This window comes from Camelus bactrianus, chromosome 4 (assembly GCF_048773025.1).
Source record: "Camelus bactrianus isolate YW-2024 breed Bactrian camel chromosome 4, ASM4877302v1, whole genome shotgun sequence".
In the NCBI taxonomy this organism is placed as follows: domain Eukaryota; kingdom Metazoa; phylum Chordata; class Mammalia; order Artiodactyla; family Camelidae; genus Camelus; species Camelus bactrianus.
The window spans coordinates 19,792,617-19,809,312 of NC_133542.1; the positions used below are offsets into that span (position 1 = coordinate 19,792,617).

General features: G+C 39.3%; 1 protein-coding gene across 3 annotated transcripts in view; it reads right to left on the bottom strand.

Moving 5' to 3' along the window:
* The window catches only part of ADAMTSL1 (ADAMTS like 1), an 825,746-nt gene that overhangs the window by 225,932 nt on the left and 583,118 nt on the right, over positions 1-16,696 (bottom strand). For all 3 annotated transcript variants that reach the window (XM_045509897.2, XM_045509896.2, XM_010946030.3), the window contains 2 exons: positions 11,233-11,307; positions 7,857-8,014 (listed from right to left, as the gene is read on the bottom strand). In XM_045509897.2, coding sequence (XP_045365853.1) covers positions 7,857-8,014; positions 11,233-11,307 — 233 coding nt within the window. The remainder of the gene's footprint in view (positions 1-7,856; positions 8,015-11,232; positions 11,308-16,696) is intronic.

Below are 16,696 nucleotides of genomic sequence, written 5' to 3' on the forward strand. Positions count from 1 at the left end.
AAATTACATCTTTTTTTTTTTTTTTTAAAGGGGGGATGTGAGGCAATGCTTCTTTAATGGTTTAAAACTACCAGGCTGAGGAAAACACTCAAACTGAAAAAGAAGAAAAAGTATCCAATAGGAACAATGCCCTGATTTCATGAAGACAGAATGACATGTCATACAACAGTTAGACAGCTGGGCAAGGGCAAGGCTTGGACTACTCATTATACTAAAGGAAGCTGCATGGACAACCGAGAGGACCACCTCTTACTCCAGCTCCATCACAGCAATTAGAGAAGCATCAGGGTCAGCAGAGCCACGTGGTCTAAGTCTCTTAATGTTTCCAAGCCACAGCACTGTCCCAGCTGCTGTTTGTCTAGGTTCTAGGTTAAATGGGTGGACTTGGGCTTCAGATTTTTTAAAAGATAGCCTTACTTCTTTCCTTTTCTATTACTGAGCTTGCAAACTGGATTAAACACTGAGGGTGCACAGGGAAAGAAACAGGGACTAGGTGCAAAACCCTAGATCAGTTTTTGGAGTTGGGATGAGAATATGAAATGTTCCCTAGAAAATCTGGAAGGCCTGGAAAGGAGAAAAAAGAAAGAGAAAAGCTACAGGATATCTCATCTTATGTTAGGATTCTGACCCACAAAGCATCCAGGTCTTTCCTAATTAGAATAAACAGTGATACGATTCCCTACTTTAAAGCAAAAACAGCTGAAGCAATACAGTGTCTTTCACAAACGGGGAGCATGGCTGACAGATTAATATTTTTCAGTCCTATGTGTCAGATACAGGATATCTAATTGCTTGCTTAGGGAGGTGGTATTAATCACATTCTTTGGAAAGCTCTCTCTGTCTCTCTCTTTTTTCCTTTCTTTCTTTTATTTTAGCTCACAGAAGTCGATAGCTCTCTTGGGATGTGTGGTTATCATGCTGGAAAGCTATTAGAAGAGGACTCTCATTTGAACACAAGCTCCATGAAAAAATAAAAAGGCCAGAACATTTGTTTAGATCTGGAGAGATGGATTATTTTGCAAGGGTCCCCTCTGGGATGCTAGAAATTAAACTAAGTCCTAGAAAGGTATGCGTGTGGGGGGAATCAAAATGAGGAAGATATAACATCAAAATACTGGGAGAAACCTTGTTCCAGAATAAATGTACAGGGTCTGGGCTTATCTTTTGGTTTGGTTAAAGAGACAAAAAAATGCAGCAGGTCCTTTTTTCAGCTCCCTCGGAATTATCAATAAAAGCACCTCAAGCTCAAAGAAGAAGGAATGAATGACAAGAAATGTTAGCACCAAGACAGGAAGGTTAGTAAACACCACACTGAAGGAAAAACAGGAAACTTAGGAAGAATATTGTTCTTAATGAGTTCAATGAAAATGATGGACAGTAACCACAGATGTGGAGACTCTATGCCCAGATTTGAAAAGAGATTGGAAATAACTCAGACATCTTATTTCAAATAGATGAAACCAATCATGATGCATCCAAATCTCTGAGCACATAATCTTGTTTGGTTCCTTCCACTCTGGTAACATTCTTGCTTCTCCCTTCTTTACACTCACCTTCTTCCTTTAGTAATAACAACTACAATTACCACAACAACCAGCAATTATTACATTCCTATTGTGTGCAGGGATATTTTATTTATATTAAACTGAATCTTAAAACTATTCTGTATTATATTCCACATTTACATTACAATGGGAAAAATGAGGCTCAGAGAGGTTAAGTGACTAGCTCAAGGCTGCACAGCAAGAAAACAGCAGAGCAGGGATCTGAATGCAGGTCTGACTGGCTCTAAAGCTGCCATCCTATCCATGGAACTGAGAATTATTAGCATTGGGAAGATAGACATTTATCTTTAGTGGTATCCTTATAACTCTTTTCAGTATCCTCTTAACTTTACATTTACACTTTAGAGTAGAAACAATATTTTAAATACAAAGAAGAGGCTAAATGGATGTCTAAGTTTTATGGCTTAATTGTTGCTTACAGAGATGAACGGCCATGTTCCTCTTCCTGGCTTTATTAATTCTGGGCTGCCGGGACCCTTGTTATCATTAGGGCTGGAGCTTCAAAACCCCTAAATTCTCAAATATCAGGTTTTGGTTCCCAAGTTCACGTTGAAAGCTCAGTTTGACACATAAGAAATATGTTTTAGGGAGCTAAACGATCTGGCATATGTAATTTTGACCTCTTCAAGTTAATAAGGAAAAAGAATATTCTGAACCAAGTTTTTCTTCCTATAATTACAATGGTTCAGTGTTTCTAACCCAATGTAATGACTTATCACATTGAAAGTAAAGGAGAAGACAAAAACCTAGGCACTTTCCATAGCAATTGATCTCACGGTCATGGCAGAGCTTCAGGGCAGTACAAATGTGTGTATGAGTAACTGCTAAGCTTCCAGCTTCCAGGCCATTGTAGACTCAAAGGAATCAAGGACAGACTTCAAACACACGAAAGACTTCAAGAACACACCAGCTCTTCCAAGTGAAGCACTATGAAATTCCATACTTTTTCTTCTCAGTTGGGAAAAGGATAATTTGTGAGCCTTGGGAAGGTCCCCAACTATGTTCCTTTCTCTTTCAATGTAGAAACTTTTGCCCCAGATGGGCGGGCACAGGAGCTGGTAGTCAGGGATCCCCCATTTGTCTTGCCTGCAGTTAAATTGTGCTCTTTGTGAGGACAGGTGGGCAAAAGGGAGCCATGGGCAGACCCGTCACTGTGCACCTCCAAGCTGGGACCCACAATGGGATTCGTCTTGGGCACCTGCTCTCAGGGCAGCCAGGGATATCATGGCTTGGGAGGGCTTGGACATGGGGGAAATAAATCTATAGGCCTGCTAGGGAGGGAATAAAATAGAAAACAGGTGAATCTATTTATTAAATGCCTCAGTCTACTGAATTCAATTTTGGGCTATTCTGCTGGTGGATGGTAATAGCAAATCCTCAAGAAACTGTAAAAATATTTTAAAATGCTCTGGTGGGCCTTCAAGGATATGCAACAATAATAAGATCTTTCTTAGAGCACTTACGTGTTTACAAACACTTAATATGGACATAGTTGTTATTTTATTGCCTTTCTCCTCCATACTCTGTAAACTCTGTGAAGGCAGGTACCATTTTGCTGATCACTCTTCAGCATCATCTATAATGTCTGGCACACAGCAGGTATCCAAATAATTGCTGAATAAATGAATACATGAATGAACAAGCAAATGAATTACATGCTGATCACAGTCCTTTTAAGAGATGTGCCTTTGCAAACAGTGGGTGTAATATTGGCTAAGGAGCAAATTATACACTGATTACAAAAGCATTTTAAAATATTTTTAGTTTCTTGAGGATTTGCTATTCCCATCTACCACCAGAACAATTTTGGAATTGCAAACTATAATTCGTGACAGACTCCTAGAAGAGTTATCTTTTTATATGTATCTGTCAGTTTTCTTGAAGATGTTACTGATCATTTCTTGTTGATAAAATGTTGGTAACATTGATAATGTTGATAAAATTTATGAAAAGAAGCAGTATTGTTATAACATAGCCCTTACCCAATAGTACTTTCCACCCTCCTTTGAAGGCTGTCTCCTTAGGTAGAGTAGGGCTTTAGTGTAGCAGAAAGGGCTTGTAAAAATGCTATTATTGGAATAAAACAGAGACTCAGTTATTCCACTGTTTTAACAGTTGGAAATGCTAAGATTAGGGATTGTTCAGTAAAAATAATGATAAAAAACTGTTAGCACCCAACTTTACTTTTACACTTCTTACTTTAATATAGTCTTCTAGTCCTCCCAGATTGCCAGACCTCAACACTGGGAGATACGGCAGTCCGGCCCACAGGCCTCCAGTCTCAGGGTTGCATGAGAGATGCTGGTTATGGATTTGCTGCCCACAGCCCTTGAGTAGTAGATCAGAGATGTGTCTTTGCAAATCATGAGTGTAATACTGGCTAAGGAACAAAGAGGTGGAAAAGATGTCACCACTGGAAGGAGAGTCTCAGTGCTTGGATAGAGAAGGAGGGCAGAAAAGAAATGACCAGAGTGGAGCCGGGGGGCTGGACTGGGCAGGGGTCTGCCACTCGCAGTGTCAGAGAAAGGTGAGGAGTTGGTTCTCTAACTCTGTGTCTTTACCCTGGCTGTTCTACTGGTAAGACAATGTGGGAAACCCAACAAGAAATGCAGTGTATTGTAATGGGAATCAATCAGCATAAAGAAGCGTATTTATTGGGGGAATCACTACCCGTAAAAGTTGGGTGGGAGGGTGGGAAAATGAATCACTATTAATTACATGCTTCTTTTCTTTCCTTTAGTTAATTTAGACTCTTCCACTCTAGAATATTTGGCTTACAACAATGATTCTCCCCTTGTAAGAACACAAGGGTGACTGGAACGGGGTGGCCATCTAGAGACAGGTTGGGTGGCAGGGTCAGAGCAACCTGGGATTAAACATTTGCCAAAGCTCAGCCTCCACTGGAGAAAAGAATTGATTATTTCAATCCTACCTGAGATTCACAGGCTGCCTAAGTTTCACAAAGCCTGTCTTAATCACATTAGCCCGTAGCAAGTAGCTACAGCTTTTACACACGCTATCTCATTCAATTCCTCACAAAGACTCTATGGGGGGATATTTTATTACCATTTTTCAAATGAGTGAACAGGCTCAAGGAGGTAAAACAACATACTCAAGGACACACTAAGCAGGAGAATATACAAGCTTCTAGAGTGCTTATCCTTTCTACCACTTTATGCTAGCATTGCCAAAAATGTTTGTACAGCCAGCATATGAAGTACAAGTTTTTGGAAGGCATAATCCCCTAGAAAGTAAGTTGAGAGTTTAGTCTATTTTTGAAGGTAGCCACAAAAGGAGATTCTAAAACATAATTTTGCAATCAATGGCAATTTGTAACAATTCTCACTGTGAGAAAAATCTTCCTTTCATGCAAAAAAAAGCCTTTTCCTCTTAAATAAACAAAAATGGTATTTTGGCAATAAACTTCCAGAGATGCTGCCAAAGACCATTCGGATCCCTGTGTATCTCATTCAAAAAGGAAGTCATTGCTTAAATTAATGTATAATGCAAAAGAGATTACACCTCAAATGATACTGAAAACTGAATTACAAACTGTGTGTATAATTTCTAAGCACCTGAATCACCAAAGATGATAAATTAACAAATGGTAATCTTTCATTTTTAGCTATTTCCTGGGGAAAATTAGGGAAGAAAAGGTTGCTTCATTATAAATCACTGGGGAAAAAAGGTAATTTTCTCCTTTTTGTCTATATCTTCATACATCCTCTGGCTCACTTGCAAGTTTGAATAAATAAATTGAAAAATTATATCATCTATTTTAGAATAACTTTACATTTATATGATTCTGATATTTTCTAATTAAACCTTATCTCCTCTCATTTGCAACCTGAAGCTAGGTTGCCAGGTAGGATATAATGCAAAAATCACTAAAATGATAGCTTAGCCTGTCTCTGAAAGAAGATCAGGTGCTAGGTATCTAGGAAAGTGTCAGAAATGCCTTTAAAGTCCGTATGTCCTTTAATACATATAGTTACATATAGAAGAAAAAAGATACACTCTTAGAAGCAACAGCATACTAAAAAGTGTTGTGGGCCGTAAGTAAGGAGATCAGTGGCAGAGGGAGCACGTGCTCAGCACGCACGAGGGCCTGGGTTCAGCCCCCAGCACCTCCACTAAAAACAAAAACAACAAAAACGACAAGTCAGTAAGGAGATGCGATACTTGGCCTTGGCTTATCATCAGTGTGAGCTGGCACACCACTCAACTTCCCTCAGGCTCAGTTTCCTTGCAGGTAAAATAAAGATGTCACATCTGGCCTACTTCAGCAATTGCCATGTGGTAAAAGTCCTTTATTCATCCAGCACTCCTTGGTGCTTATTGGTTTTTGTTTATTTGTTTTTTTGTTTTCTATGGAGGTACAAAGACAGATACAACTCTCTATCTGCCCTTGAGGAACACACAATGGGTAGATGTGATGTAAACCAGAATTTGAGGTTGAGTCACAAAATGCTGCTGTGAGGAGAAAGTCTCCGGTACAAGTATGAGTTAGTGAAGAAAATAGAGGAAGCAAAGACAAGAGCAGCAGTGACAGAGGGCACAGCATTATGCAAAGATAAAGAGTTACGCGAGTGCACGCGGCTGGGACCTGTGAGCAATTCAGTTGCTTGAAACAGGAGGTAAAGAGTCAAAGATGAGGCTGGAAAGGTAGACAGAATCCAGGTTACTCAGAGTAACAGATGCTATGCTATGGGTTTGCATTTTAACCCCAAAGTACTGCATGCAGGCGGGAGGCAATGCAGCATCACGTACAGGGCAGCTACAGTTTTAGAAAATCCACTCTGAAGGCAACATGGACAATGTCCAAGGCCACGAAACTAATGCACAGTCCATGGCATTCACTCAAGTGAGACGTACAAAGACCTAAACTAAGACACTGGCAGCAACGATGGAGAAGAAAGAACAGTTTTGAGAGACGGTGTGGAGGCAGAGCTTACAAAGTTTAATGTCTAACGAGGGGTGTCTAAGGGAAGGTGAACTGGTGTGAATCACAGGTTTCTGACTCGGTGGGGTAAATGGTGTGTTATCCCACAAGATAAGAAGTAAAGAAGATAAAGTAGGTTTCTAGGGCTAGACAAGTCCGATTTTGGACATTTTGAGCTCATTGTGCCTATGGGACATCCAAGTGGTGATGTGCAGAAGACAGCTGGACATATGAAATGCATTTGACAATGCTGTGAACTGTTCAGATGTGGACAGTATTACTTAAATTCAACTCCGTATTTTCAGTATGTGCATTAATTCTTGCAAGGCCACTAGGGAAATTAGTTTCAGTGCATCATTCAACAGTACTTTGAGGGCTTCAACAAATTAAGACACCTCTTGCCCTTTTTCTTTTTTTTTTTTAACTGTATTTATTTGCTCAACTGAAACTATTTAGTTACCTACAACATCATTTCTATTGTAAGCTATCTCTCATGGTTTGTGGCTTCCCGTCCATGGTCATGTGGTTGGCATCTGGACTGGATTAAAAAGGGCTACCATGCAGATGGAGACAGAGGACAGAACTCTGGACCCCTTCTCCCAACCCACCTCACTGCCTATTCCATTTTCCTGTACACATTCTTCCTTCCAGCTGCCATGGGGTCATCAAGCCTTAGCTTAAATCAAATGTCCTCTGGCTCCAGGTCCCATGATGAAAAATTTATGAAGTCCTGGACACATTACAAGTTTTACAGCTTTACAGCTGAAATCCTTCAGGTCCTTCTGACCTACTGAAGGAAAAAAAAATGTTTTTATTTTATTGTGATTCCCAAACATTCTTCCAGTGTGTACATTTTTCCTACAGAACGTGTATGTTGCTTCCAGCAATGTGTTTTCTATTACCTTGAAGACCAGGGGAGCTCTGAAGAAGGAAACAACTTGGTCTTGCGGCCAGTACAAGAGAAAACAGAACTTGCAGTTGGAAGCATGACCAAGTCTGTGGATTATTCATTTGTCTTTCTCTTTGACCGAGGACTCCTTACATGATTCAATGACTATATCCTAACTTGTTTTAAAAACAGTTTGTATCCCCCAACTAATGATACAGTGGTCTTTTTTATTAACTTACACACACACAAATACATATATATATATATATTTCCCTAGAACCTTATAATTATTGCATATTCTTATAAAGTCCAGGATGTAGCTCAACACCCTTGAATTAAACATTTCCTGGATAACAAGCTTTTCGAACCTATGTCAAAACCTGAAGTCTCTCTCTCTCTTTAGGGGATTATAACACCGGTTTGGATGGGACTTGAAAACAAGATACCTAAACGGGCTCACCTTGACAATGAAATCTGCTGTAAGTGGTCCAGCCATTCTCAGTATCTCTTTGTCTGGAAATTTCTGGAAGTCCACACTAGAATTGTCCACAAGAAAGATGCCTGTAGAGCTGAGACTGTTTTCACCTTTAGCCCCCTGGAGGGTTTTGGTTTCCAGATCTACATAATCAAACACATGAAGAGGAGAGAAGATGTTCCCAGGGCTACCACAGACCACAGGCAAGCACATCCCATGCGGCAGAGTCTAGAGCTACGTAAGGGAGAAGCATCATTCCTTACACGGCTGACACCACTGTATGTGACAGGAACAAAATATACAGGCACCCCTGGGTCACACAGGAATTTACTCAGCAAATGAAATTATTTTAAAACTCATTAGCCAAGAATTCAAGGCTCCCTGTCAAAACATCTTTGATTCCCCAGATGACTTCATTTGGGTAACCGACTTTACTGCAGTCCTATTCCTTTGACTAAACCATATCCCGTACATGTCTCATTGATTTCAGTCTTTATGGCCCTCGCTCTAGAATACTCTGCAGTTTTCCTTTTGCTCTGTGAGACCCAGAGTGCATCTCTGAGTTCCTTCAGCGTTCACTGCATGCATTACCTTGTATTTATTTGTGCTTTCTGGCTACTTATTGCATGTGTGTTAATGCTCACAATGAAGAAACTCTAGTGACTTAAGGGCAGGGAACTAACTATCTCCTTTACTTCTCTGTTTTTTAAAATCCTTTTTCTTAATGCATTTTGTCTTGTATGTGTACATGATATTTCATAAGAACTTAAGACAGAGAGAAGAACTTCTTGATCCCTAGAGCATTCCAATCTAAACCTGGCCAATGACAAAGCCCAAGAAGAACTTTTTGTTTTAGGAAATCAGAGCATGACAGGGATGAGGGTCATTATGATGTGGATCTCAAAGCAGGTTAAATTCTCATGAGATTTAGAGGTGATTTAGAGTAACTGCCTACTGCAGGAAGGAAGATGGATACACTAAGTCTAACAATGGTTTCTAACACTTGCACAAGGGCCCTAAGTTTTGACAGGGGTTACTGAGCAGAAAGTTGGGGCCCCTGGGTGGGGCTCTGGGTCTCCTACCCCACATCCCATCAGAAAGACTTCCCTCTTACATGTTTTGCAGATGGAAGTTTTGGGGTTAAAGACAACTTTAAGATCACTGGAGGTATTAAAGTACTTAAAGAATTTGTACTTAATTATTCTAGATGTTATCCACTCCAAATTCTCTACTAGAAGGAATAGCAACAGGCAGAAAATATCGATATCCTATTAAATCCCTATGCCCCTCAGATGAAGCCATGCAGCCCTTCTCTGGGCATAGGTCTGGCCTTCCTTCCCTGCTCCAGAGCAGAGAGGACCTCACAGAAGAACAAAGGCACATGGAGGGGATGCTGGAGTGGCAGAACCACAGTGGTGTCATCAGAGGAAAGCATCTCCTTCCTTTAGCTTTCACACTTCCAGCTACCTTGGGTGTCTTTGCACTAATTTGTGGAAAAATCTCCAGGACATAAATTCACTTAGATCTGGAAAAATCTTGGAGGTCTAAGCCTCTTGCTCCGGTTTGGCCCTAAATATTTAAGGCTGGCCCCATACTGGACCAGCTCTTCTGGGAGTGAAGGGCAAAAGGGTTTCAAGAGAAACAGGTTCACAGACTCATGTTACTGAATTATATTCCAAATACAAAAACAAAAGAGAAACTTCCTTATCTATACACATGTCACCAACGTATGTCTGTGGGGGAAAAAGCAGATTCCATTTTGCTTTTCATCACCTGTGAATATCACTTGCAGCTGTACCTATGAAATCCTTGGAACAATTAAACCAAACAAGGCCAATGCTTCAGCTTCTTAGCGATCACGTAATTAGGAAATCTGGGAGGCTAATCCATTTATAAAAATGAATTCTCCTCCTACATCTATTCCTTTGGGTTCTTTCTTCTGCAATGAAGAGTAAGTCCCACTTGGTGATGGTCTTGATCTGGATGTTTTATTTTAGCCTGTTGCTGCTCAGAAAAATACTGTTTTTGACTGAAGTTGTTACACCAGCAGTTAATTCTGTCCAATTCTTAAGGGGAAAAACAAATCATTTCAATGGTAACAGTGTACACACATATATCATCCTTTGACATGTGAACAATATATTTTTGGGAGTTTCTCAGGGTTAGAAAAGGACTTGGATCCATATAAGGTGACTGATCAGCATCTTTTAACTTTGCCTGAACTATACCTTACTTATTCCTTTACTTCACACGACCTCTCAAATCCCACCTTTCCTATGAAGGGTGTTTATTTTTATTTTTAGAAAGACTATAGTAGGCTATCTGAACTTTTACAGGCTCCAATTTGTCTCCTTCTTGTTTGTCTTTCTGGAATGATTTCATTTATAATCCAAATGCCAAAAGATAATGCTTGCTACCTAAATTGGCTTCTTAGGCACGTGTGTGGGAGGGAAGAGAGAGCAGAAGATGACAGATGTCTTTGTAGGAACTAGGGACAATCACAGCAGAGGAGATCAGAAATACTCAAGGGATCAACTGAAGTGGAAGTCTTTCAGTGAAACTGAATTTTGCAGAACATACTAGCATATCTTCTCTTACCCCTTCCCTTGTTTGTAGCCTATAATTTTCTGTTTGTAATTTACAGGTCTACATCTAAACAGCACTAAATGGCAATTAAAAAAAAAAAGATGTGGCTGTGTACTGCTGGCTTGGCATGACTGAAGACAATTCTTGTACAAACTCTTTCTTGTACAAACTCTGGTGGGGCCATGCTCCCATTTGATCTTTGGGGTTATGATTATCCTTCAATCCTGAATCCTAATAGTTATGTTCAAGATATCAGGGCCCTACATTATCTTCAATACATGGGATGCTTAATTACACCATGTGGTTCTCTTTAAATGCCATGGGATTAAGATTGTTTGGTGTTTCTATGTTCCCCAGAATTGATGAAGTAATGGAATGAGAGTAAGAATTAAAAGAGAAAGAACGAAGGAAAGGGAAGAAAGGTTGGAAAGAAGGAAAAAAAGAGGTGAGGCAAGGAAGAGACTGAGATTGATCAGAGAGGAAGAAGAAAGAGAATGAGAAGTAATATTCACAAAACCATGTGCTTAACTCATGAACAACCTATTGGGAGCATCTATTCTGTGTTTTTCTGGATCACGGTGGTTAGAAGTAATTACCACAGAGGTTTTGCTGTCTCATCAGGCAACTAGAAGACAAACACAAGTACTCCAAGTATCCTATTATGATACAGGAGAAAGATTTGTATTTCTGAATTTTAATCTCTTCTGGAAACAACAAAAATGTAATAATGACTAAAATTCCCAGTATCCAAAGAAGAACAAATGAGTTGACTTACACAAGTGATCAGGTCCTTTTAAGACAAGGCGAATATGTCTACTTCCGTAGGGAATAGCAACCACAGTATCATCCACTAGAGAGAAACAAAGCAAAGTCTTAAAAGCATGTAATTTGATACAAAATTACTGATTGTCCCCTATATAAGGGCACTAACTTACATACACCCCAAAAATAATAATTTGTTAAAAAGTTTGAAACGTAAACACCAATATATGTGAATCAAAATTTCCACTTTCCTCAGAATTAAACATGTTCCAAAAGCTGGTAACCAACTAACTCATGGGGGAACATGCCTGTTTAAAAATACATATTGATATACTGAAAAATGGATTTGCGAGTTTTAGTTTCTGATTTTAAGACCTGGTCTTATATTCTGAAATTTCTTTACAGTGGAGCAACTGTGTTGAATTACAAAAAGCCAATAAATTCTAATGTCCAAAGGAGAACTTTATTATATCAAAAGCTAGATTTCTGTCTAGTAAAGTAACTGTCTTGGATGAGTAGGAAAGGTAAGAATATTTGATAAAACATATTTATGTTTTTTAAACTTTCTAGAGCAGAAATCATGCTTTCCATTTCTTTAACATCCTTCACACTATCGACATCTAATACTACATATAGTGAGTGTCCATAAATGATTATTAACATTCCCCCCACACTCCCACTCTATTTCAAAAATTCTTTTTAATTGAATTACAGATCATTTAAAAATGGGTTACTTTTCATCTTCCTTGAAAATTGAACCAAATTTCATTGGAAGCAGTCCCCAAAGGTACATTTGTTAAAAAATTAGAGGTCTATTACACGCATCCCAGACACATCATAGGCATTCTAACTTAGATCTCTATTTGTGACAATAATACCTTATATTTCCAAGGCACTGAAGAGTTTCACCTTCACCTAAATTACACTATTTATTCCTTCACCTCAAACTTATAATATGGGCAAAGAGGATGCTTTCCATTCTAATTTTATAATGAAGAAATAAAGCCTCTAAGAAGTATAATGAGTAACCCAAGGTCAAAGAACTGGAGGACATTCCAGAAGACAAAGGAAGGCAGGTATTCTTAAACTGACCAGCATATTCAGAAGCTCTGTGGGATTCTGTTTCACATATATCTTTCCAATATTGTACATTACTATTTTAGCACTAGAAGAATTTCGTTTGAATAAAAGAATCCCAAAAGGTAGCCAATTTCTCTGAACCTTAACAGTATCATCCTGTCTTTGTCTTTCAATAAATGAATCTCAGAAATTCCCTAGCTTTTCTGATCTTTAGTTTCTCTGTTTGTGAAAGAGGGAAAACAACACTTTCCTCCAATACTGTGTGAGCAGAGATAGGTATGAATGTAGATAAGGATCCCATACGTAGATACACAGTCTGGAACACAGCAAGTATTTTGTAAATATTATTTTTCTCTCTCCATTCCAAATCTCCTAAAGGACAGAAACTGAAATACTGTTCATTTTGATGATGTTTTTAAATGCTTCACGGCCCCCCAGCACAGAGCCAGCTGAATGAGAAAGAAGAATCATATGCTCTCAATTCCTTCCCTAAAAGGTTACATTTACCACGTTTTCTACAATATTGAATTCTCTACTCACACTACAACCTGCTTGCTGTTTTTAAGGTCATACATTGTTAAGGAAAAGGCTGCATCTCGGATAGCTAAGAGTGTGTTGCATATAAGAACAAAACACATAAGGGAAACAGAAAAGGAACAAAAAGTCTTCAGACTGGGCCCACAGAGCTTTAAATGTCTTGCATACAGACATGGGGTTTGAAGTTCACAAAAGAAACTCAAAGCAGTTAAAACAATGGGATTTCTAGAAATAGAAAGTCTGTTTATCCACAGGTCAAGTAAAGTGCAAGTAAAAGGAAAGCTTTCTGTTTGGCCCTGCAATGCTCAGCGGCAGTCTTCTGACTCCCGCACGGCTCAGGCAGCCTCCCTCTTGCTCTGCTGAGAAGTCACTCACATTCCATACACTGGGGCATTAACGCTAGCTTTTGACTGACACAGTCCCTTTGAATACTCTCTCAGGAAGACGAGGAGGAACTAGAAGGCTGTCAAGGGAACAGGGTGGGTTGGAGAGAACAACCCAGACAAGAGTGGAATGTCTCCAGATGCCCCTCTGGACTTGCCAAGTCAAAGACAGATACGGAAAACTCAAGCTGGTGCAAACCTGAACAGTCAGCAGCACACAGCACCAGACGGTGGAAGAGCCATGGCCTATTCTCTGGTTCTGTAAAGCGCCAACCAATGACTGGCAGGCCGTCAGGCAATCAGCAAGTTCATTATTTTATCCCACAGATCGTTTCTGAGTGTCTCCTAGTGTCAGGCTTCATACTTGGTACTACAAAATGGGTAACCAAGAAGACAAAGCCCCACAAGATGGTTCCTGAAAAAGGGACCTAAGATAAAATATGTGGGGAAGTATCACATACCATACCCCAGTCATGGAAATTCCCAAGCACGTTAATTCATTTATTAAGATCCATGAGCTGAAGAAACTCATTTCACTCTACTTAACCTAGTGTGTTCCCAGTGTGTTTACCCAGGGAAACCTCTTCTTACATGTCATCTATTGACGCCAGCTGATATATCTAAGAATACTTTAAGATATGGTGCTCTTAGGAAAGCAAGATAGGAAAATATTTTAATTTTATTTTCTGCACGCTGATAAAAAGCTAGTCTTTGAGTTGTCTATGTATTGTTAATTGTCTCATTTGATGATAAATTCTCAATGATTAGGGGTGGGTTGGAAGTGCCTTCTACTTGGCATGTACTACAGTATTGTGCACAGAGGGGTGTTTAAGACATCAGAGGATGGGTGAGAAGTTTAATTTCTTCACCTGTCTCCTCAATGATTGATTCAGTCAGTATGGCCGGCCATGCAGGTGGCTATATCCCCTCTTACCGCGACGGGCATGTCTCTGGGTGCCCTTTCCCATGAAGGTATGCTGCTCTGTGATCAAATGTATCTGCTCTAATCTACTCTGGCTCTGTTGATAGAACCATGATGCCAATCTTCAGAACATATTTCTAGGTTATTAATCAACCATTCTGAAAGACCTGCTTCAGAAATTACATAACCTCTTTCTCAGTTCAATGGAAACACTTTCCATGGGAATCATCAGTTCTGTCACTTCACACAGAGGGCTTGCCAGTGCCTTTTCTCAAGGAAACTGTTCTCAGGGTTTGTACCTAAACTATGCCCTCAAAAATCTACAGCTGTATATCTAGTCCACATCTTTCTACAGAATATTTTAGATTTGTTTTTAGTTTCATCATATGTGGATTGATTGGTGTGATTTGCTGTTGTACCAGAGAAAGGTGACAATAATAATTTTTGAAAGGACAGGATTTTCTAGTCTCACATCTGAGTTTGTCTTAGTTTTAGACCTGTTGATAAGTTCATGATTTTAAAGATTCCTCTCTAAGTCTATGAGGCTGATACTTAATCTTATTATTATTTTTAAATGAAAGAGCTACTGTTAATACAGTTGGCTATATATACAAATAGTCTTCCCATGAAAACAACCTAAATGTCCATCAATGGATGAATGGATACAGAAGATGTGGTGTATATATACGGTATATATATACATATATACATACGTATCATCCATATATATCTATATATATAGATATATATATATATATCTGGTCTCTGTCTCTATCTGTATATATAAGATGGAATACTACTCACCAGTAAGAATGAAATAATGTCATTTGCAGCAACATGGATGGACTTAGAGATTATACTAAGTGAAGTAAGTCAGACAGAGAAAGATAAATATCCTATGGTATCACTTATATGCAGAATCTGAAAAAATGATAGAAATGAACTTATTCACAAAATGGAAACAGACTCACAGATGCAGAAAACAAACTTATGGTTACCACTGGAGAAAGGTGGGGGGGATAAATTAGGAATTTGGGGTTAGCAGGTACAAACTACCATATATAAAATCAACAACAAGGATTTACTGTATTGCACAGGGAACTATATTAAATATCTTATAATAAACCATAATGAAAAAGAATCTGAAAAAAATATAAATGAATAACTGAATCACTATGTTGTACGCCAGAAACTAACACAAAATTGTAAATCAGCTATACTTCAAAAAAAAAAAATTCTGCCAACCTTGAGGAGGTTTTAATGGTGTATTTTTTATGACAACTTTATTATTCTTAAAATATATCCAATAAACTAAAGTGAAACCAAGAATATGAGCCCTTCAAATCCCCCTTTTCCCCCTGACCCCCAGTTTATCAGCAGTTGCACATGGAGGATACACACTGGACAGGCCAGCCAAGGTGCATCCTCCCCTCACCCTTACAGTTGCTTAGGCCAAAAACTTTACTTCTAGTCAGTTAGAAAGTCCTACTGTCACTAGAGTTAAAATATCATATTTAACTGATTCTAAGAGGAACAACCTTTCAAATTTTAATGTATATGAAATCAGAATACACTTCACAATCAATAGTGTTTATAGTCTCTCTCTCAGGCAGAGGGAATAATCCTGTTACAGTTATCACTGCCTGCACAGGTGCCACCATCAAAACAGTCAATACGCCAAACTTGCAAAATGAATGTCAGCAGCTTGGAAGAAGATTCCAAGACAACAGTGGAGCACACTCTAAGAATCGAATGGTGGAGGGTGTTGAAGGGCGATAAGAAATCAGTCATGCTTAACGACATTCCCAAAGCGGGAGCCAAGAGTAGGCTAACTTATATATTTGCAAACCTGAATTATGAACCGAGCATCAAGACTTCTGCTTCCTGTCTAGATGAAGCAACAGGACACAGCTTTAATATCCTGCCCAAAACAATCAAAAAGTCAGAAAAAGTGATATGACACAATGGCTTTCATAACACTGGATGGGACAAAGGAGGCCAGTGATTCCTGAGATTCAGGAACCATGAATTGAACCCTAATACTGCCCCAGCCTTCTGCCTTGGAAGACTTTCCATGCCACAGCTCAGAAAGTGAGTACTTGGGTAGAACCCAGTGGATTCCCTGAGTTGAGGAGATAAAGCTAAGAGTCTAAAGAGATCAAGGTGGCTAGAGTTTGAAGGACAGATTACCAGATTACTTCTCTGTATCTGGAGAGGGAGGGACACAGAGACAATCTTGGAGACTTAAGAGGATTCCCTTTAGGTGTCCAAACTAATGGCAGCATGAGCATCCTGATCAGTACATGCATGTGGCAAAACTCCCTGAGGCGAGGAAAACCACACAAATTGGGCCACACAGAATAGAACCCATACATAAAGGGCTGGGAATGGTATCTTATTTCAGCCACCAGACTGGAAATAATTCATGGGACATCAAGGACTCATAAAAGTCTTGCTTCAGTAGTGGGGCACAATTACCACTAATCCAACATGGCTCTGGTCTTGCCTCCCAAATTTTCAGACCCCAAAGGATCAAACTGATTTCAAGTAACCTG